Source organism: Camelus bactrianus, chromosome 10, assembly GCF_048773025.1.
Source record: "Camelus bactrianus isolate YW-2024 breed Bactrian camel chromosome 10, ASM4877302v1, whole genome shotgun sequence".
Lineage (NCBI taxonomy): Eukaryota > Metazoa > Chordata > Mammalia > Artiodactyla > Camelidae > Camelus > Camelus bactrianus.
This window is the reverse complement of record NC_133548.1, coordinates 48,342,143-48,366,321: the sequence shown is the minus strand read 5'-3', so window position 1 is coordinate 48,366,321 and position 24,179 is coordinate 48,342,143. Positions and strand designations below refer to the sequence as shown.

General features: G+C 37.2%; 1 protein-coding gene across 6 annotated transcripts in view; it reads right to left on the bottom strand.

Moving 5' to 3' along the window:
• Positions 1-24,179, bottom strand: part of PAAF1 (proteasomal ATPase associated factor 1) — a 39,956-nt gene that overhangs the window by 4,663 nt on the left and 11,114 nt on the right. For 2 of the 6 annotated variants that reach the window (XR_006721117.2, XR_006721118.2), the window contains exons 5-11: positions 19,557-19,655; positions 18,754-18,904; positions 11,258-11,452; positions 7,387-7,478; positions 6,174-6,289; positions 4,494-4,576; positions 1,341-1,385 (exon numbers count right to left, since the gene is read on the bottom strand). Coding sequence is in view for 4 of the 6 variants with exons in the window: in XM_074372612.1 (XP_074228713.1) it covers positions 5,933-6,047; positions 6,174-6,289; positions 7,387-7,478; positions 11,258-11,452; positions 18,754-18,904; positions 19,557-19,655 (768 nt within the window). In the remaining 2 variants the exon portion in view is untranslated. The other 4 variants (XM_010973116.2, XM_045508829.1, XM_045508831.1 and 1 more) reach the window with 3 other exon arrangements.

Genomic DNA, 24,179 nt, shown 5'->3' with positions numbered 1-24,179 from the left:
TCTCCACACGCTACCCTTCAAGTTTCCCACACATTCCCTTGCAACAGAGATGTAAGTATTTTTTTAAAATAGCCTAACAGTAGGACAGGGGATGTAAGAAAATGCAGAGGCCCTGGGTGAGCTACATGCAGGTTCTCAGGGATACTAAGTTCTGTCACTTCAGAACTGCCACCAAGCAACATAAGCTTCTCATGTGCTGTACCATGTTTGAAGTTTATAATCCTTCAAAATCTCATTTTAAGCCAGAGTGGGAAACCAACCATAATCTTTTGTCAGTTTTTCACTGTTATTACTACTTCAGCAAGGAAAAGCTACACTACTGAGTTTTTTTTCTTTCCTCTCAAAAAAAGTATGATTATCATAGCTCTTCTTCTGCACTCAAGTTTCTATACACAAATCTTACTTGATAAGCCCCAGAGCTATCAACATTCCCTCTAGGAAGCAATTTCTAACCATCCCATATAGTAAACCCTTTCTCCGTCAATCTCTTGTAACATTTATTATTCCTTTGATACTTTCACATATCTTTCCCTACAGCATAATTCTACTTTTTGTGAGTGTGTGCCTTGTCCTGGGTCATGATGATAAGAAATACTTTTTAGGAGGGCTTATAGGGCAAGGCAAAGTTACAGGAATAAGAAGAAATTATCATTTATAGGATATCTACTTTATGTTGAGTACTTTATATATTTTATCTCTAAGGAAATTGAGACTTAGGAAAGTGAAATGGTTTACCAAAGGTCATAGAACTATTAGATCAAACCATACACAACTGCCATTTTTATAAATAAAACATAATTTATTTAAAATAAATTTTGTAAATAAAATATATTTCATATGGTTGAATCTAACAGTAGGTGATAGAGTGAGGATTTAAACTCACTGGTTAGGCTATCAGTTTGGGTCCAAAATCTGTACTTTTTCCATATCATGCTGCTGCCCAATAAAATAAGGGCTAAGTAGGAGGTCAGGGCTAGGGCTATGGATTCCAACCTTTAACAGCTAAAACCATGAGAACAGTCAGTCCGTTAGGAAGCACGGAAAACAAAAGGTAGAAGGACAAAGGCTGAACTCAGGAAATACCTCTGGTTTAGGTATGGCAACAATGTAGGAATAGCAAAAGGATTCAAGTTCAACAAACAATTTGAGAACCTACAGTATACCATGAATCATGCTAGATATGATTCCAGGGAAATGGAAAAAGAAGCAGTAATTAGAGAAAGAGAACAATCAGGAGATTAATTAGTATCACCAAAGTCAAAGGAATTAACAGTTTTAAGAAGGAACTAACAGAATCCATTACCACTAAGAGTCATGAAAGATGAAAAATATATACTCACTCATTCAGCAAACATTTGCTGAGATTCTTCAGTCTTGTGCAAGAGCTGGGGATAGAGAGATGAAAAAGACATAGCACTTGCCCTCAAGGAAACTTAGAGACTAGTGGACAAGATAGGCCTGTACCCATAAAAGGACACTGGATCTACCAAGGGGCTCATCATTGGTAGCCTTCAAGAGGGCATTCTGAGTGGAGGGATGGAGATGGTGGACATCCTGCAGGATCTCAAGGGAAGAGAGTAGCATGGCAGCAAAGGGAATCAAAGAAATAGGATCATAATGCGTGATGGCAGCAGCATCAAGGGAAGCTGTTGCAAGCTTATGCCAGCTGATCTCTTATTAAGGTTTCATAAACCCACTATATCACCAACTGATGCCCAGACACGGGGAGAAAGAGATTCAGAGGGAGTGTAGAAGAGCTAGAAAATCAGGTCTACAGATTCCTGATTACTCTTTGCTGCGGTCTGAAAATCCTGAAGAAGGGCTAGGTAAATAAGGCACCAGTTTTGACAGGGATGAAGGGAACCTACCTATATAAGAGTGATGCCCGTGAAAATCTGGACACTGTTGGCTGCCTACTCATCTATTTCCCAACCCTTCTCTTGACTAACAGGATCCCAGATTATTTCCAGTAAACCAGTGACTTGGGGGGTGAATCTTGATTAATCTAAGCCAATTATGGTAATTCCACTACTCTCCCCTTGTCACTTTAGGCATAGCATGTATTATTATTATATTCAATTGAAGTATAGTTGATTTATAATATTTTGTTAGTTTCAGGTGAATCAGCAAAGTGATTCAGTTATATATATATATTTTTTTTTTCCTTCAGATTATTTTCCATTATAGGTTATAACAAGATACTGAATATAGTTCCCTGTGTTATACAGTAAATCCTTGTTGCTTTATTTTATGTATAGCAGTTAATCCCATACTCTTAATTTATCCCTCCTCTTCACCCTTTCCCCTTTTTGTAACCATAAGTTTGTTTTCTATGTCTGTGAGTCCGTTTCTGTTTTGTATATAGATTCATTTGTATTATGTTTCAGATTCCACATCTAAGTGATATAATATCTGTCTTTCTCTGCCTGACTGATTTCACTTAGTATATTATCTAGGTCCATCTAAGTGACTGCAAATGGCAATATTTCATTCTTTCTTATGGCTGAGTAATATTCCATAGTATATGAATACCACACCTTAAACCAATCTTCTGTTGGGCACTTTGGCTGTTTCGATGTCTTGGTTATTGTAAACAGTGCTGCGATGAACACTGGTGCATGTATCTTTTCAAATAGTTTTTGTCTCTTCTAGATAAATGCCCAGGAGCGGAATTGCCGGATCATATGGTAGCTCTATTTTTAGTTTTTAAGGAACTTCCATACTGTTTTTCATAGTGGCTACACCAATTTACATCCTACTAATAGTATAGGAGGGTTCCCTTTTTTCCCAAACTCTCTTTATTCTTTGTTAACTTTTTGATGACAGCCATTCTGACCGGTGTGAAGTGATACCTCACTGTAGTTTTTTTTTTTTTTCCCCTCACTGTAGTTTTGATTTGCAATTTCTCTGATAATTAGCAATGTTGAGCATCTTTTCACATGCCTCTTGGCCATCTGTATGTCTTCTTTGGAGAAATGCTATTTAGGTCTTCTTGGGATGGCATGTTTTATATATTGTAATTCTGGCCAGTGAGGTATAACAGTAAATCAGCTGGGCTGCTCCTAAGGAAATGTTCCTCATTCTTAAAAAAAAAGTGTAACAGTATCCATGTTACATGAGGATGAGATCTGCTGCAGCTATCTTGCACTGTGACCCTGAGGGAACAAGCCTGAGGACAAAAGCCAGCCTGCCAGGGAGGACAATACCAAAAGATGAAGGGAAAAAAAAAAAAACCTGGCTCTTGATTTTATTTCTTTTTCCTTATTAAGGCTTTTATTCACTTTTTAAATTAAAAAAAAATTAAATACTTTTAGAATAATTTTATGTTTACATAAAAGTTACAAAGATAGTACAGAAAGTTCTCATATGCTCGTCTGCCAGTTTTAGTTCATACTTTCTTGGATTTCACCAGTTTTTAGTGTCCTGGATGCAATTCAGAACACCACAATGACTTAGCTATCAAGTTTTCTTAGGCTGCTCTATTGACTTTGTTTTCAAATCACTATATTAATCTAATCTGGAACCACCATAAACCTGGACATCTTTGTTAAGTGAAGTAGTACACTTTCCTAATTATTGAAGCCATTTTCAGTTGAGTGTTCTGTTATTAACAGTCAAAAACATCCTGATAACACTGAAATACTCAGGTAAGATGGTCCTCTCCAGGCCTACAGTCCAGTCCTCCTCACCTACATCATTCCTATGAAGATTCAGTCCCTTAACAGACATCTTATTCCGTGTATTTCTCCTAATCTCACTCCCAAACTCCATTCCAAGTATTTTGTACTAGTTACACCGAGGTATTCACTTTACCCAGACTATGTATGTAAAGCATTGAACACAGTACCTACTACATAGCAGGCACCTAGTAAATGATAGATCCTTTACTTTTGCCCCTCTTCCCTCACTTACGACTTTACACACACTATAGCTTTGGCCCTCAATGTTCATCTTTACATCTTTAGCTGGTAAAATATTCATCAGATTACATGTCACCTACTCCATGAAGATGTCCCTGTAGCACTCCTACCACTTGAATTAGCTGTTTCCCATGTTCCCATATAGTCTTCTGCTGCACAATTTATCAAGCTGTACTCAATCACATGTCCACATGTCTGTCTGCCTTATTAACTGTGAGCTCCTTTAGGGCAAAGACTGTAACTGATTCATTATCGAATCTTCAATGTTTTGCAACAAGGATCAATATATTGCTCTACCAATGTTTATTTATTTGTATTGAATTAAAAAGTGGGCACTGAATTAAAAAGCTGGGGATAACATGATGAATAAGGCCAAGTCACTACTCTCAGGGAGCTTAGACTGCAGAGGAGCATAGACAATCACAAGTAGTGTGTTAAAGGCCATGTGAAAAACACAATATGCCAATGAATCCTGGAGCACTATGCCCCTAGTCTAGCCACAGACCAGGCATTTAAACCTATGTTTAACTGAACTATATAGAACCACCTCTCTCCATTGGCCCCTGGACCTACCTTGGCTAGCAATGAATCCATCTCTGAAACTCAGCAAGGACAGAACTGGTGCTCCTGATCTGTGGATGACTTGTACTGGAGCCCTGGGATTCAAAATAAATGGGGAAATTTCACTTTTTTTCTTCAAAAGCAATGCTTGACTATGTTCAACATATAGAGCTAAACACAAAACACCACACAGGACAAATGTGGACAGAGTAAACATTCATATGGTTTCTTTCATGGCTAGGTCCTTAAATGGTAGATCAAGGTAATCCGTTCAAAACCACCTTGGAATGAATCTAAACATATCTCTAAATATGTGAGTGAGTGGAATGAACAAAGTCACCATCGATATCTCCAGATTTTAGGGGAGGCCTGACAAGGGTTTAAAATAACAAAGTTAACGTAAATCAGCTATACTTCAATAAAAAATGTAAAAAAATAAAATAACAATGTTAACAATATGTTAATCTTTTTACTTATAGGCAAAATCAAGACAGTTGTAAAACACTAAAACTGTTAGGGCTCTGCAAAACAAAAGAGAACGGTAAGAACCAATTTTATATACATATATGTAGGTGATTTTATAACGATGAAATTTCCAATCTCCATGGAGACAAAAACAAATATAAAAATAAAATAAATTATGGAAGAAAAGGTATAATCTGGTCACTCTTAAGCTGAAATTGCTCTAAGAATAAAGTCCAAACTCCTGGGGATGGTATGTAAGTCCTTTCTAATCAAATTCCTGTTTTCCTGTCTTGGATCACTTCTCAACATTGCTCCATTGGCAAGGAACACACTTGTCATATTAAACTACATAGAAATCCCTTAAAGTGTCATACTTTCATACTCCATTGCTCTCTATATGCTGTTCAACCAAAGGCAGGTTCTTCTGCTTTTCACTTGGTAACTTTCTACTGGACAAGATCTAACTAAAGCCTCATTTCTTTGGAGAAGCAGTCTTACCTTCTTCCTTCTCCTTCTTGGTGCTTCCTCAAATTCCTGTGTGTAACCCTGTTAGACCATTGATCACACTGTATCACAACAGTCTTTCATTGCCCATCTTTACTGTTAGACTCCAAGTGCCTCCAAGGCAGAATCTTTGTTTTCTATTTCCATTTTTTGGTGCCCAGCACAAAGCCTGGTGCCCACAGAAGCCATTCAATAAATATCAGTTGAACAAAAGAAGGAAACAGAAGGAGGAAGGGACAGAACCGTAGAAACTGTTAAATCCTGGGACAAAGAGGATGTGGATTCTCTTTGGATATCTTTAAGACCAGGATAAAGCCTATTTTAGAGGTTATGATCAAAGCCAAATAAAGAATCAGAACTGGCTTACTGGAACTAAAAATGATCAATCTTAGATCAACCCAGATCTAATACCATGGGGAAAATTACTAAGCTCCTTGAAATTAAAAGTTTTACCCAATTATTATAAGTAAAATGTTAGCTCATTATTTAAGCTCAATTTCCAAAGCAATCATAACAATCATGACAGCAGGAATCAAATTACCTTTTAATGTGATTCCAGGAATAACAGGAACAATCAAACAATTCACACTGGAAAACCTTTATAAATGGAAAAATATACCCTTGATTCAACAGTCACGTATATGCTAGGCTAAACCACTGTGAAAGCCAATAAAATTTCCACTCTATAGAAGACCTGCACCATGCAAACGAACGGTGACTCACCTTGGACTCCTTACATCCAGCTGATAAATGTTTCCATCCTGCGTCCCAGCCAACAGCAAGAAGCCAGAGAGAAAAGTACAGCAGTTGAAGGCATCTGAGCCAATAAAGAGGAACACCTGGGAACAAGCAGGAGCCAAAAATGCTATTTAAAGATTAATTTGTTTCCTGGAATAAACAAGCCCTAAGAAAATGAGAATTTTACTATTTTTAGACAGAATTTCCTTCTTCCCTCTTCAAGCACTCCCAGTCTAAACTAATCATTCACCAACAACTGAGGAGGAAGCACTCCCAGGATTTCAGGAACCTGAGGCTGACTGAGAACTTAAGCAGGTTATATAATACTGAAATCTGAGGTAGGAGCTTTCACACTATTTCCCCTTAACATATTGACTCATGGGATCCTCAACACCAGAATCCCCTGATTTCCCTTTGGAAGTAAAAGCCAGCATGGAAATTCAGAGTGCAAAGGCAATATGATCAAAAACAGTGATATTCCCAGAACAAACTTTGAAAATGGAAACATCACCAGCACAAGGCAATAATGGATGAAATGAAAATACAAAGCCTATGGCCAAACCAAATAATTACATCGTCTGGATGATGATGACAGCAGCTGGATAGAAATTTAGAAAATCCAATCTCAAGGAACTCAGAGTTTAATTAGGAGCACAGTCTCCTTGGCAAAAGCTCAGCAAATGAAGGAAGAAAATTTAACTAATTCTTCTATAAAAGACATTCTGGTCATTAATTGATCTAGAGCCCTGAATGCATGAGTCCTTTACTCAGAAATTCTTCACATTACCTTAGAGATAGAAGAGAACCTACAGAATCTCATCATTTTACAAACAGCACACTAAGGCCCAGAGGGAAAGTGACTTGATAAAGGTCACAAAGCAGTAGGGCATTTAATCTCATCACATAAGCCTATATGGTAAGTCCTACCATGCCCAGTTTAGTGATAAGGAAATTGAGGCTCAGAGAGGTTAAGTAACCTGTCTGATGTCACAGCCATTAGGAAGAGCTAGGATTTAAATGTTGCCCTTATTTCATATTCCATGCTCTTAATCACTATACTGCACAGCCCCTCTCACTCACACAGCTTCCTCAAAAGGTGATCACAGGGAGAAAGCAGAAATATTTTCAAAACAACTTTCTAAGAATCAGAGTGACCGAGGTTGCCCCAGAGTTCAAAGATCTTAGATGAACCACTTGCCGGCTGCCTGCTCTGTAGTCCGAAACACTGAAGTTTCTTATCTTCTCGGGCCAACAGCAACATTTTCAACTCTGTTCCAACCTCCCGTTCACCTGCATGACAGATGAGCTATGTCAACAATGGGCTAGGCTGATCAGCTGGCAGTACTCAGAAAGTACAGCTATTGATGGCTGTTTACTGAATTACTCTCAGTGATTGACCTACTAATTTTCTAAAAATGTATTATGTTCTATATCTTGACTGTGGTATTGCTTATATGACGATATATACTTGTCAAAACTCACAAAATTGTGCAATTAAAAAGGGTGACTTCTACTATATGTAAAATACACCTCAATAAACCCAACTTTAAAATATTAAGTCCTTGGTAATATGGAAAGATACTATACTTGGAGTAGGAGTACAATGTTGAACAAAATAGGTCTCTGCCCTCACAGCTCTTATGGTCTGGGGGAAATGAAATTTATTCATTCACTAAACAAATACTTGTTGAGGGACAAGGTCCTTACTCTCAAGGATTCTAGTAGAAACGGGAAACAGTGAAATAAGCTAATAAATAAGTAGGATATTTTCAGACAGTGATGAGGTCTATAAAGAAAATAAAACAGGAAAGTGTGATCAAAAGTGAGTACATGATGGAAAAATGAGTGGAGGAAAATAAGTTTAAATTTAAACTATTTATTTATTTATTTAAAGTATAATCAATTTATAATGTATTAGTTTCTGGTGTATAGCATGGTGATTCAGTTATACATATATACGTATATTCCTTTTCATATTCTTTTCCAGTATAGCTTATTATAAGATATTGAATATAGTTCCCTGTGCTATTCAGTCTGGCCTTGTTGTTTACCTATTTTATATATATACTTCAACTTTTAAAAAGGTTACATGGAGGCCACTTTTCAGTTGAGACCTGAAAGGTAAACAGAAGCTAGTCATGTGAAAAGTTTCAGGAGGTATATTCCAGACTAAGGGAAGAATAAAAGCAAAGGCCTGGAGGCTGGCAGGGTCTGCTGTAGAGTTAGAACACAGTGAACCTGGCAGAGGGTAGTATGACATGAGGCTAAAGAAGACTGTAGGAGTTAGAAAGTGTGTTTGTCATAAACCATGGTAAGGGGTTAGGATTTTAATATATATCTATCCCTTGGTGTCCACAGGGGACTTCTTCCAAGGCCCACTGCAGATACAAAAATCTGTGAATGCTCGAGTTCCCACAGTTGGCCCTCCATATCTGAGGGTTCCACATCAGCAGATTCAACCAACTGTGGACTGTGTTCCAGATGTGGAACCCATGGATATGGAGAGCCAAATGTATGTACAAAAGGAGGTCACTGGAGAAGAGTAGGGACACAGGAGATTCCTATGACTTGATTTATATTTTTTAAATGACCATGATGGTTCCTCTGAGGAGAATGGATTATAGAAGAGTGCAGGCAACAGAAAAATAGATTAGATCAGGATTCTGGTAGGAGGAAGGGAGAGCTGGAAGGAGAGGGTGAGGTGAAAAAGTGAGAAACATTTTGAAGGTAAAGAAGACAGACTTTGCAGATGTGAACGTGAGAAAAGGTTGGGGTGGATCTTGAATCAATCTGAGGCTTTAGGCTAAGCAAGGAGATGGTGGTGCCATTTACTGAGATGGGGAAAAAACAGACTTGGGGTGGGGGAAATCAAACACTCCATGCTAAACAAGGTAAGTTCAAGCTGTCTATCACATATCTAAATAGAGTCTGAAATGCAAGTGAGATCTCTATGCTTTAGATATACCTTTGGAAATCACCAGCTTAAATACAATGTTTAAAGTCATGGAAATAAGGAGATCACCTAGGGAAAAACTGTAGAGCTGAGGGCCCTCCAATATTTAAAGGTAGAACAAAGGAGACTTATAAAAGGAGACTAAAAACCAGCAGCCAATGTGATAGGAAGAAAAGCACTGCAGTGTGATATTACAGAAGCCAAGAAAGAAAAGTGTTCTGAAGAGAAGAGTTTACTATGATGAACCCTGTTGAAAACTCGGAAAGACAAGCACAGAGAAGTAACACTGGATTAGGCAACATGGACTCACTGGTAACCTTGACAACAGCAGCTGTTGTTAAGCAGCTGGAGCACAAACCATCCTAGGATGTGTTGAAGAGTAAGTAGGAAGTGAGGAAATAGAGAAAACAAGAATATTTTCAATTAAATTACTTTGAACCAACTAATTTTTAGAAACTCAACCTTATTTTAAGTAGTATCTGTGAAATGTTAGGTTTGAAGTGAAATGTGTGTATTAATATAGAACTATTAAAAATGTGTACTGCCTGAAATGATCTTGCTTAGCACTAACTGCACATGTATCACACTTTGGGAAATAGACTCTTCCTATTAATCCATTAATTCCCAAAGAGGTGCCAGGGAACATGTGGTAATCAACAACAATTTTAGTTCTTGGACTACAGTGCATTCTACATGGGAAGTTTAAGAGTCTGAGGAGAGTACCACAGTGTGTCAAAAGTGAGAGGCAAAATTAATCCAAAAACATATATCCACACAAACACCTGCACAGGGATATTTACAGCAGCTTTATTCATAGTTGTCCAAACTTGGAAACCTCCAAGATGTCCTTCAGTAGATGAATGAATAAATAAACTCAGGTACACCCAGACAATAGAAGATTGTTCAATGTTAAAAAGAAATGAGTTATCAAGGCATGAAAAGACATGGAGGAACCTTAAATGCATATTATTAAGTGAAAGAAGCCAATCCGAAAAGGCTACATAGTTCATGATTTCAACTGCAACATTCTAGAAAAGGCAAAACCATGAAAACAGTAAAAATATCAGTAGTTGCCAAGGGTTATAGGAGACGAAGGAACTAATTGGTGGAGCACAGAGGATTTTTCAGGCAGTGAAACTCCTGCATGGTGCTATAATGATAGATATGTGTCATTATACATTTGTCCAAACCCATAGAATGTACAACTCCAAGAATGAATCCTAATGTAAACAACGAACTTTGAGTGATAATGATGTGTCGAGATAGCTTTATCAACTATAATAAATATACCACTCTGCTGGGGATGTTGATGATAGGGTAGGGTGTATGGGTGTTGGGGTAGAGGGTATTTAAGAACTCTGTACTTTTTGCTCAGTTTTATGTGGACATAACTGCTTGAAAAATAAAGTTTATTTTTTAAAAAATGTGAGAAGCAAAGATGATGGTAGAAAAATAGTCCTGTGAAATGAGAAGCAAGTATGTTATAATCAGAGGAAAATAAGAAAAAAATGCAAGTTGCCTTATTAGGACCTTTATCTTTCTGACTCACTAGAGCTATCATTCTACTCACCTATTTCGCCCTACTACTCTTACTCCAACCTCTGGCCCAACCAAACATATCTTTACCCAATAGTCAATTTCACCTGCATACTGTTTTAATGTGAATTGTCCCTACCTCCACCCCTGCCCTAGTTCCTGTTCTCCCATCCTTCCCATTCTTGTCTGTTCAACTTGAATCCATCCTTCCAAGTTCAAGTCAACTTCTTTCGTGACACCTTTCTCATCTATACTAACCTGAAACACTCTCTTCCTCCAAAAAACTATTATATATTGCACTAAGTTATTTTCGCTAAATTTTATTGTTCTCTGTTTTACAGGCATTAGTTTCATCTGCTAAATTAGACTGTACTTACTCAAATGCAGTAACTATGAGATATACTTCCTTTGTAGGTTCCAAAGCAACAGAAACATAGATATGTAATAAATATTAATCTTATGGTGAAAATAGAAATACCAGCTATAAAACAGAAAGAACGAGGAAGAAAAGGAGAGACTCAGGCAAACACTGAAGGAGTCTAAGGGAACAAAATAAGTTCATATATTGTTGTCAACTTACTAGGCATCTGTTCAGGGGAGCCGAGGTTTATAGAGTTGTCTGCAGCACCCACAGCCACTCCATTGATGGAAGAACCACAGTCTGCAATGACTCCCAGGCAGGCTGAGCGCCCACAATCCCAAAGGCGCGCTGTTCCATCTCGAGAACCAGATACCACGTTCCTCCCCCGATCAACAATGGCTGTATCCAGGATACCTGGAAAGAGGGGAAAGAAAAAAAGACCCTAAGATGGAGTAGGCAGTAAAGGAACTACAAGGGCAGAGAAGAAGGACCTGCATAAATGACTATTCCTTCACAATCAAGTACTGGATATGTACTACATGTTAGGCACATTCAAGTGCCAGAAAAACAGAAATAAATAGAACAGGATACTTGCTTCCCAATGGTTCAAAAACTAAATATGAGAGACAAACATGGAAAAGAAGCTTTGTATTTAATTTTTAGTGGAGTATTCTAGAGCAGTGGTTTTCAAGTTTTCATTTTGGCTTTAAAATCTGTTTTTTAAACAAAAATTAAGTAGATATCTTAGAGAGTTCAGTTTGAAAATCACTGTCTTAAAAGATCCTGCTGCTTCCATTGAGAATTAACTGAAAGGGTAAGTCTACCCATTGTGAAAAAAAAAGGATGTACCTGTGGTTTGGCCAATATGGAATAGCCCCATTCCTCCCAGTCCTTCCCCTTACAACTTAAAAAAGCCTGGACATTAGACAACAAACCAGCATCAGAAAGCTGAAAGATGTAAAGAAGGCAGCCCACTTAGAGACCGCAGGACTTGAAGAACAACAGGGCAATGAGTTCCCTGGCTTTCCTTACTGCCTCCCATATATCCAGGATAGGACACTGCAACACTGCAGAAGCCTCCAACACAGAACTGATGAAAAAACAACATCTACTAAAAAAACAGGTATTTAAAAAAAAAAAAAACTGCCAAGAAAGTTTTGTTGCTCCTATGCAGAAGACTGAGAAAAGGGTGACTTAACAGAAAACCTTTTTTTTAAACTTAAGTATAGTTGATTTACAATGTTGTGTTAATTTTTGGCTCAGAAAAACTTCCTGACAATATCCATTTTACTCAAACAGCAACATAAAAAACTGCTACCTGCCCTCCCCCAAAGTTTCAGTGGGGCTGAATAGGAAGTGATCTTCTACCCCACCCCCTAGGGAAGCAGGAGGCAGCACTTCAATTCCCACCATCCAGTGATGCTGAACAGGCCAGAGGGGTACTGTCACTGGGGTCCAGTGGAGAGCTGAGCCTTTACCCTCAGCCAGCAGCAACAGAGGAAAAGAGGCAGAACATGTGGGAGCAGGAAATAGCACTCTGCTTTCCCCAACCCCTCCCCTGGTGTCAGTCAGCAGGGAACAGAGCTTACAAGCCCATTTGGAGGCAAGGAAGTGGTGCAAGTTGAGGTGATGCAAATTGGTGCCTCACTATCACCAGGAAGGAGTCAGCAGGGTCAAAGGAAAGCTCAGCTTCTACCTCATCTGCCTGCAAAAAGGTAACATAAGCCAGTGCTCCACTTTTGCCAGAGCAGTGTTAGAGGAGCCCAGCAGGAAGCTGAGCACACACATTTCCCATGTCCCTACACCATACCTCAACCAGAGACTGCTAAAAAAGATCAAATAAGATCCAAAATGTCCACAGATTTTATAACTTTTGAAGCCCCTTATTACCTGTTGTCTGACTATTTGTTATGGTCCCTGGCCTCAAGAGCACACAGCACAAAAAGGCAGAGCTAGTCATGGACATAAAGAGCTATATAATACGGGGGTATGTGTGTGATAACATAGGACTGTAGAGTAGAAAGGTAGTAGGACCCAATGGTGATACAGGAAGGGTTTGTTTTATTAAAACCCATTTAGTAATCCTATTATAGGTGCCCAATAAATACTTGCAGGCTGAGTAATAAGACTACCTGGCCAAACACAAGAGTACCTGACCAAAGGTTACTCAGTGAATTAGTGCTCTTTGGGTTGCTCCCCTTCCCTTCAACATGACATGACTTCAGATATATAAATCCTGACAGAAATGCTGCAACAATTCATCATAAGGTACAAGTGATGGATTACCCATGTAATTAACCATAAGCCTCAAAAATATGACTGGAAATTTCATTTTTGAAAGCCTTTTCCAGAAAAAGATGAGTTTATTAAAAATGCCCCAAGTTTTAAAAGTAGCCAATTTTAGGGCCTATTTGAGAAAATGTGATTAGAGACAACTCAGGTGGGACATAATTCATAGTGTAAGCTTCCAAATATTTCCAATTTAAAATAAAAACTAAATCCAATTTCTATAGCTGATTATTGTTGTTGGAAAAATAAAATGTAACCCTTGTAACTATATACCCACTGAACAAAGACCACTATAGATAAGGTTTTAAAAGTAGTCTTTTCCTCAGAAGCAGATCTAAGGAAGCAACATGTTTTGTTACTATTTTGTGTTTCTTATTTACAACATATTTCGTAATTGTAAAGTAATTTGAGTTTAGAAAACCCACCTTTCCACTCTATCTCCATAAAACATTCAGCATTCTCGCTAGAGAAGGATCTCAGATCTTTTAAGAATCTTAAAGAATCAACAATAGGAACATTAGGAAGGGCCTTCAGCTCTTACTAAGCAATTAATGATCTGTTTATGTCTTTATTGGAAAGTTGCAACTTCTATTTTAAAATGTTGTTCAGTTCCATCTAAGTGATGCAAGCTTTAAAAAAAAAAAAAAGAAGTTCTGAAAAATATGTACCCAAGGCAGGTTGCTACAGTTGTGGCTAGGTAGTTCTGGAAGGTATTAACTGTGTACAAATTTCAAGTAATACTTGGTAAAGAGCTGCCACCTAGAAAGTTTTCCTTTTTTATGAAAGTAGAGTGGAAAATTATCACCCTGTTTCTAATAAAATGTCAATCACAACACAGTGGCATCTAGTGTGGGTCTCTTGACTCTTAGATGACAAGAATAAAAGAAAGAGGGGCCTTACAGGTGTGGGAACTTTCGAGGAATTACTTTAAGAAGAGGCTGTGAAAGTAGCAGAAATGCACTTGTAAGAGCAGCAGCCATATATAACTAAGACCTATCAGACGGCAAAGACTTTGATAACAAACCAAACAGACATGAAGTCCTCAACATATAAATCAAGACAAAAAAAATCTGCCCTCAAGAAAAAAGATTCAGCTGAATCACATATAAACATCCTAGCCAAAGTCTGGGAAATAAAAATAATGTTAGATGAAACTACAACTGAAATAAGTATTAGTAAGAAACAGCACATTTCATATTTCTAGGCATGTTTTTAAGAAGTTTACTCAGATCTCAGAGAATAACGAGCCTTGAAGTGTCTACTATTACTTGGAGGTAACATATCCTATTTCAAAACAAGTATATAACAGTTTGAAAAGAATGACCCAAGTGCCAAAAATGTAACTTGGTTTCTTAAAATTATTCTAAAATGTAAGCATCTTTCCTACTGTGATGAGCAAAGAAACTCACCAATCAACTGAAATGATGTTTAATTTGGACACAATGTTTTCATAGATTATGAAAGATCTGGTGCTTATTACAAAGAATTAAGATTATGAATATATATCCCCAAATTCCCCAATATTAATTAAATGGCCTGGGCAACTAAAAAGCTTCAAACTGATTAAAGCACACTTTAGAGCTACTTAGTACACTTCTATATTACAAATAGAAAACTACTTTTAGTTTATCTTTTCATAGAAAGATTTAGAAACACACAAATCTTATTACTTCTGCTTGTTAATTAAGTAAAGAACACACTAATCCTTTAATTAAATATAAAATATGTATCTAATACGTCAGAAAAGACCAATTACATATTAACTAGGATCAAAATGTCTATTAGAAGTAACAATTTCTGCTTTTCAAGTTTGACAAATATGCTAAAACATCACAAGGTTCACCTTTTCTGGCAGGGTTTAAGGTTTAGTGTTATATTTTATATGAACAATAACATTTATTGTGCACTTGTATGCTGGGGTTATGCCAAATCTCTCATATGCACCATTTCATTTAATACTATCCCCATTTTACAAATGAGAAAATTGAGGTTCAGAAAAGTTAAGCAATTTTCCAAGGTTGTACAGGTTGTAAATGGAAAAATTAAGATTTAAGCCAAGATCTGTATGACTTCAAATCCTATGTTTAACCACTCTACTATACTGCTTCCCTTACTATCATGTTTCCATACACTAGAAGCAGTAAGCAAGCCAGGGACTTAGTTAAGCTAACAAAAGGTTATCCTTTACAATAGTCCTTTATATAGAGCTAGCTATTCTATTAGTGTCCCTGTGGTTCCTTGCAGTAAACATCAGGTTATGTTCAGTCCAGTCTTCCTTTTATATCTTGTTTGCCAAGACTTACCTAGGCAATGAAAGTCCATGTTCACTTTCAACACTATCTTCTGCTTCTCTTATTTAGTCACCACTTGTGAAACCACTAAAGATCACAAATGCAGGTAATACTTCTTTATTGTTTTTTATGTGGTTCATGACTTCTGCTAATAAAGAGCTTCAAATACTCAGAACTAAAGAGATTGTAAAAAAGGAGCCAAACAAACCTGGAAGTCATTTGAGTGGAGACAGTGTCCCATCTGCCGCTAAATTACTGGAGATTAATCTCGATTTTTGCTCTGTACTGTGGAAGAATGGGCAACCCCAAACCCGAGGCTCCTTTACAGAACTGGAGAGGCACATTCAAGATCTGACAGACATCAGTCTGGATCTGACTTCATGTAATTTCTCCTAAAGCTTATTATCATTTCTGTTCAATCTAATTAAAAAAAAACAAAACTCTCAAGGAAAAAAGAGTCAGGATTGTTATACTCTGAAGACGCCCCCACCCCACCCCAGGACTTCCTCACAGGGCCAAAAGAATGGAACAGCTATGTGAATAAAAGCTTAAATCAGATTAACAAACATTCTATAAGTCACTCTAAGTTAAATGACATGCATGGGTTCTCAAGAACTGAAGAACATTGGGAGACTTGGGAGGGTACACTCAATACTGCAGTAATCCAAAGGTTTTCTGAAGTTGAGTGAGCACTGATGCTGAATATGCATTTTGTTGAGTTCAACATGCACAGCCATGTCTTGTTCCACTGGAAAGCTTCTCTGTGCCTCACACATTCAAGGTGGCCAGATCTGAGGTAAATCCTTCAGTATTCTTCTAGATGCCTTTGGCTCCTGGACTCCCCAAATGTGAGGCCACTTTGACTCCTCAGACCTGTCAGTTCTTCAGGCTGAATGTGAGGAAGGCTCTAAATATCCCTTCTATTCCCTCTCAATGCACCCATGTACCTAAGTCTTAGATGTAAACCTGTTTATTTGCTAAGGTTAGCATGTGTGTTTGCTAGATGATCTGTATGTAATCTGACAAACCATTATAAAGAATTATTAAGGGAGGAGGGTATAGCTCAGGTGGTAGAGCACATGTTCGGCATACATGAGGTCCTGGGTTCAATCCCCAGTACCTCCTCTAAAAATAAACAAGCCTAGTTACCTCCTCCAACCCTGCCAAAATAAAATAATTAAATAATACAATAATAAATAGAATATTTTTTTAAAAAGTATTAAAACTTAAAAATCAATCTCTACAAGCAAGTTATTTATAATGCAGTCCGGTACACAAGGCAAAAACACTGGATTAAATATCATAAGTATAGGGCAATACATAATTAATTCCCAAATGAGTGGTACAGATGATGCGTATTACGGTCTCAAAGGAGGGATCAAGGTAAGAAATTATTTGGGGATGTTATTACATTTTCAAAAATATCCAAACTTGTAAAAGTAAGAATGACATATTTATCACATTTTTTAAAATAAAAAATTAAAGATAAAACATTTCTAAATTAATTTTCCCCAACAAACCAGCCAATCAGTTAGTTACAGAGGGAAGATGTTCTCACTCTGTATCTACAATCTGATATCAACTGGTTATATGGTTAATCCATTTAAAAAATATGAACTGTGATTTTAAATCCACAGGAATCAACAGCAGTATCTCTTGCAGTAATGGAGACAAAAGCAAAAATAAACAAATGGGATCTAATTAAATTTAAAAGCTTTTGCACAGATACCATCAACAAAGAGACAACCTACAGAATGAGAAATTTGCAAATGATATGACCAACAAGGGACTAATTTCCAAAATATACAAATAGCTCATACAGCTTAATATCAAAAAAACAAGGAACCAATCAAAAAATGGGCAGAAGACCTAAATAGACATCTCTCCAAAGAAGACACAGATGTCCAATAAGCACATGAAAAGATGCTCTACATTACTAATTGCTAGAGAAATGCAAATCAAAACTACAATGAGATATCACCACATGTCAGTCAGAATGGCCATCATTAAAGTCTTCAAATGATAAATGCTGGAGAGGGTGTGGAGAAAAAGGAACTCACTCTTCGTAGGAATGTAAATTGGTGCAGCCCTAAAAAACTAAAAATAGACTTACCATATGATCTAGCAGTTCCATTCCTGGGCATATATCTGGAGAAAAATACAATTCAAAAAGGCACATGCACCCCAATGTTCACAGCAGCACTATTTACAATAGCAAAGACATGGAAACAACCCAAATGTCCATCGCCAGAGGACTAGATAAAGAAGATGTGTTGTGTGTACACACACACACACACACACACAGGAATACTACTCAACCATAAAAAATAGCTAAAGAAAAGAAAAGAAAAGAAAAACAATAGCCATTTGCAGCAACACGGATGGACCTGGAGATTGTCATTCTAAGTGAAGTAAGCCAGGAAGAGAAAAATGCCACATGATATCGCTTATATGTGGAATCTTAAAAAAAGGGACACAAACAAACTTATCTACAAAACAGAAACAGACTCACCAACATAGAGAATAAATTTAGGATTACCAGGGGTTAAAGAGGGTAGGAATGGATAAATTGGGAATTCAAAAATTGCACCTCTTGGGGAATGATGGAAATGTTAGCTATCTTGATTGTGGTGGTGGTTTCATTGGTGTATACATCTATCAAAATTCATCAAAGTGTAACATCTGAAATATGTGTAGTTTACTGTACAGGGACCAAAACACAATAAAGGTGTTTAAAAAAAACAAAGTCAGTACCAAGCTCTATCTGATGTCTGGTGATGCAGCCATTTGCCACCCAGCTTTTACTATCACCTCAGCCAAAGGACTAACGAGAAAAAGTGGGCACACCTACCTCTCTCTTTTTTCCCAGCACACAAGTAAATGATCTCCTATGGAGGCTTTTTTTCCCCTTTTCAATTGTGAAAGACTACTATTTATGTAAGGCAGTTAGTTCTAGATAGCATTAATAAGACTGAGTAGGAAAGGAATCGCTAATCCTTGGAGAAATAGCAGTTCATTGGCCAGGTGGATAAATTATTTATGTTTTTGTGGATAACTAGCTTCTGTTTCTGTCTTTTTGGTGATTCATTTCTGGGGATTATCAGAGAAACCTTTGGGAAAAATCACTCTTCATACCTCCTTTGTGACCTTTGAAGGTCACCACGCAGCTAGCATCTTCAGCTGACCAGATCTTCAGCTGGGCATCCATTCCCCCACTCAGAACTACAAGGCCTGATGGGAAAAACCTGCAACAATTCACATCAAACACATGTCCTTCCAATACTCTCTGGAAAAACAAAAGAAAATTCCATGCTAGTTCTCTTGTCCATCCCTTGATGTTCTCTTACCTCCCATACCCTTGGTCCCTTAAATGAAAAATCTACATGCTGGGTTTTAAAACAAAAGAGATCCAGAGACTCTCTTTTAGTTCATCTATCTACCAGTAGTGTACTAAGAGCTACTGACTGGCTCCCTTTCCTGGGCTTTGGCTACAGATGTTATGGCTCTCACAGTCATCATGGCTCTCACAGTCATCACTAAGTCTAGCTCTACATATAAGGAGTTGAGGAGGCTTGAGGATTTTTACTCACCTCTCCTTAAAATCCTCTACAGAGGTTGGGGGACTCAGCCATACAGTTAGTGTAACAGCCGAGATACTCTGCCTTAGAAATGGATCACTGAAGGCAGTTCATACCAAGGGAACACCCACTCAGACATTCACTGGCCTGGCTCCTCCACCATTCCAGCCCCAATTTGTTCTGGCAAATCACCAAACTTGAGCATGGTTCTCAGATTAACAAATGGAAGAACAAAGATCTATTGAAGTGCAGTGTTCCTACATTTTCAGAGTGGGCCACTGTTTTTTTCATGACGTAGTCTAAGGTTTCTCAGTCCACCCTTCATGTGTAAGGCCCTAAAAGTGTATCCAAAGTCTTTACTCTGAGCTCTCCGTTGGAAGCCTGCCAGATTTTCATGCTCCCATCGGTACTAGAAGACACACCAAGGCCTCCTCCACTGGAAATGTCCAAGCATGTTATCTGTTCAAAAGACAAAACAACCAGTGTTATAAACAATGAAATGCTCTTCTTCCCTTGAAATATGTTATAAACCTCTCCCATTTCATGCTCCTCTGAGACTTCTTCAGGTTTATGCTTCTCAACACAAAGGACATGTGTTTCATGTAAAGGCTGAGTTATCATCACCAATCTCCCAACGAGGCTAGAGCCAAAACCCTTTATTTCTTGAAACAAAAAGATATTCTTGCAGTTACCTATAATCTCTTGCTTCAGCTAAAAAGTTCCCTATTCCCATATCATTTCCATAGTTTCCATCTTTTGTTATTTTATTTTAAAATTAAAATAATTCTCCTAATTCTTAGGAATTCACTTACATAAAAGAAAGACTTCCAAGATGCACCAGAAGGATTCAATGAAAAGCAAAGGTGCTTCCAATTTACTACTTCACATTCCCTCTATAAAACCTTAAGAGTGTGTGTGTGTGTGTGTGTGTATTTTAGAGTAAGTAATAGAGAATTCTAAGATTCACTTACACAATTTGAATATTAGGAATCACTTCATGAATAAGCTATTATCAGAATGCCAAGTCTCTTTCATATACATGCATATGTAATACCCCCTTTTGATTAAAAAAACACCCAGTTGCAAATATTCCAGAAATGTAGGACTGAGATATATAAATCCTAGTCATATTCTCAACAACCATGATTCTCATTTGACCTAAATTATTAAGGAAAAAGTAGGAATTTTGGCCTTAATTATATAACCTTCCACTTTACATTTCTATGCCAATTAAGCCATAATGAATAGGTTTGGAAAGAACTAAAGGGATATATAGGTCAACTGTAACACTTTCTAAGACTTTTTCTTCTTTATTTTGGTTCCTCAATAAAAAGACTATTAACTTAATTGTAGTTCCTTTAATTTTAAGGATTATCATGTTTTATCATTTTCAAATACTGAATCATTTAATCCTCATAGTAATCCCATTCTGCTCCTAGCTTCTCACTGGTAGGTACCGCATTCACATTCTAGTGTAGTAGACATCTCTCAGACCTATCTTTCTTCTTCAAGACCACTGCTACTGCCCTAATCCTGGTCCTTGAGTCTGACAACGGGTACTGTCAATTTCAACTCTATTCTGGTCCCACATCCCTAGAATGTAGGCTCTACAACACAGTTCAATCCATAGCCCCAGTACCAGAATAGTATCTGTAATATACTAGGTGATTAATAAGTGGGTGAATCACCTAATAATGGCTCAAATAAGAGACAGGGAGAATGAGAGATAGAATAAAGGAACTTATAGAAAATGACCTACTCTTCAAAAGATAAATGGTTTGTTTTCCCAAATCCCGCAAGGAGTTCATCACTTCCTCCCTTAGTGGTCTTCAGTTCTGTTTATATATTGTAGTGGTTGTCAACCAGAAGCAATTTGTTCCTAGGGGGACATTTGGCAATGTTTGTAAACATTTTTAGTTGTCACAAATGGGGGTGGCGTCCATTGACAACTCGTAGGTAGAGGCCAGGGATGCTGCTAAACATCCTACAGTGCACAGAACAGCCTCCTACAGAAAAAGAATTATCCATCTTAAAAGATCAATAGTGTCAAAGCTGAGAAACTCTGATATACTGTTTCGTATCCTCTCAGTTAATAAACTCTTCCTGGAGGGGACAGGGATATTGTGTTATTTATCTGTGTTACATATCTTTGGGGCCCTAGTTCCTAGACCTAAAAAGTAATTAAGTCTGAACTATTCATTTTTTCCAAAGTGACAGAACACTGAAAAGTAGTTTACAGATCATACTAGCTGTCTCTTTCCTCCAAATTTTTATTTAAAGAAAAAGAGAAAAGAGAACTAATATTTATTGAATAGCTATAGCTATTATGTGCCAAACAAGTAACAGACACTACTCTCATACAATCCACTCAAAAATCTTTAAGTATTTGTTGTATTTTTCAAATGAGAAATCTGAGGCTTCAGAGGTGGTTAAGTAATTTCCCCAAGGTGACATAGCACAGCCAGGATACAAATCCAGGACAGAGTCTAAAGATAAAGATCTATTCCTTAGTCACACCAAACAAACAAGACAGATCTATGGGTCAATCCTAAATATTGGATAAAGATGACAATTCAAGTCTATGAGATAAAGGATGAATTACTTTGTAGTGCTATGGGTATGACACGCTAATCATTTCAAAAAGAATTAAGTTAGACACCTCTTCAAGCCAAATAACAAAAATAAAGCTTGAAATGTAAAAAGTAAAACATAAAAATTCAAAGAAACTACTTTATTTATAATTTTATTTGACACTTATATTGTGCTTGCCATGTTCCACGCCCAATTCTAATTGCTTCAATCCTCATAACGACCGTATGAGATAAATATTATTTTTACTCTTATTTTACGGACAAGGAACTTTTAGTACAGGAAGGTTAAGTATCTGCCCAAATGTCACACAGTAAGTGGCAGAACCAAAATTAGAATCCATGACGTCAAATTCAGTGAGCATGTCTCTAGAGTCCCTGCTCTTCTACATTATGCTGAGTAACTAAAAGTAAATATACATAAAATTATGGTCTGCCCCAAGCAGGATCCCAAAGGCAGTCACCATAAGCTGACAGGTATAAATTGGTAAGTCTTATTATCTAGAAATATTAAATATCTTGCATGTCAAAGACACCATAAACAAAAAACCATAAACAATAAGCTAGAAAAAAACTACCTGTAAAATACACGTCAAAGGATCAATACCTTTTATATAAGAAGCGCTCTTACCAACAAAGAAAAAAATTCACACTTAGAAAAATGGGCAAATGACATAAAGAGTGGCCAATAAACATATGAAAAAGTGGTCAATTCATAATTAAGGGAATGCAAATTAAAATAACAATGAAACATACAGAATGTTGGGACTGTTATTTGTGCTCTCTGTGGGGTAGTTGGATAAAATTGGGCAGCTAAAATTTTCACTCCTGTGTGCCTCCTAAATTTAAAAAAAAAAAGTTTGACTCCTTTACACCATACACAAAAATAAACTCAAAATGGATCAAACACTTAAACGAAAGACAAGATACAATAAACCTCCTAGAAGAAAATATAGGCAAAATATTGTCTCACATACGTCTCAAAAATGTTCTCCTAGGGCAGTCTACCCAAGCAATAGAAATAAAAGCAAGAATAAACAAATGGGACCTAATTAAACTTACAAGCTTCTGCACAGCAAAGGAAACCATAAGTAAAACAAACGACAACCTATGGAATGGGAGAAAATTTTTGCAAACGATGAAATCGACAAAGGCTTTATCTCCAGAATATATAAGCAGCTCATATGACTTAATAAGAAAAAAATAAACAACCCAATCCAAAAATGAGCAGAGGACCTAAACAAGCAATTCTCCAAGGAAGAAATACAAATGATCAATAGGCACATGAAAAAATGCTCAATATCACTAATTATCAGAGAAATGCAAATCAAAACTACAATGAGGTATCACCTCCCACCAGCCAGAATGGCCATCATTCAAAAGTCCACAAATGACAAATGCTGGAGAAGCTGTGGAGAAAAGGGAACCCTCCAACACTGCTGGTGGGAATGTAGTTTGGTGCAGCCACTGTGGAAAACAGTATGGAGATTCCTCAAAAGACTAGGAATAGACTTACCATATGACCTAGGAATCCCACTCCTGGGCATATATCCAGAAGGAACCCTATTTCAAAAAGACACCTGCACCCCAATGTTCATAGCAGCACTATTTACAATAGCCAAGACATGGAAACAGCCTAAATGTCCATCAACAGATGACCGGATAAAGAAGATGTGGTATATTTATACAATGGAATACTATTCAGCCATAAAAACCGACAACATAATGCCATTTGCAGCAACACGGATGTTCCTGGAGAATGTCATTCTAAGTGAAGTAAGCCAGAGAGAGAAAGAAAAACACCATATGAGATCGCTCATATGAGGAATCTAAATAAAAAACATAAATACAAAACAGAAACACGACTCATAGACATAGAATACAGACTTGTGGTTGCCAAGGGGGTTGGGGATGGGAAGAGGCAGAATGGGATTTCAAAATTTGTAGATACTGACAGGCATATGTAGAATAGATAAACAAGATTATACTGTATAGCACAGGGAAATATATACAAAATCTTGTGGTAGCTCACAGTGGAAAAAAAATGTGACAATGAATATATGTATGTTCATGCATAACTGAAAAATTGTGCTCTACACTGGAACTTGACACAACATTGTAAAATCACTATAACTCAATAAAAAAAATGTTTAAAAAAAAAGTTTGTAAATTGACTTGCAGACACAAAGTAGCAACTATCCTGCATGTTTGTTGTTGGGTTTTCTTCCTTTCTTTTTCTTTTCTTTTTTTTTTTTTTTTTTGTAAACAGGTGAAATTTTCCAACTTGGCACATGCCATTCAGTTTTCCATATATCACACAGTTGTATAAAGTAGTAAAACTGAAGGAGGGAATGATTGTTGTATACACTTTAAAACTGCTTTGTATGGTCTCATT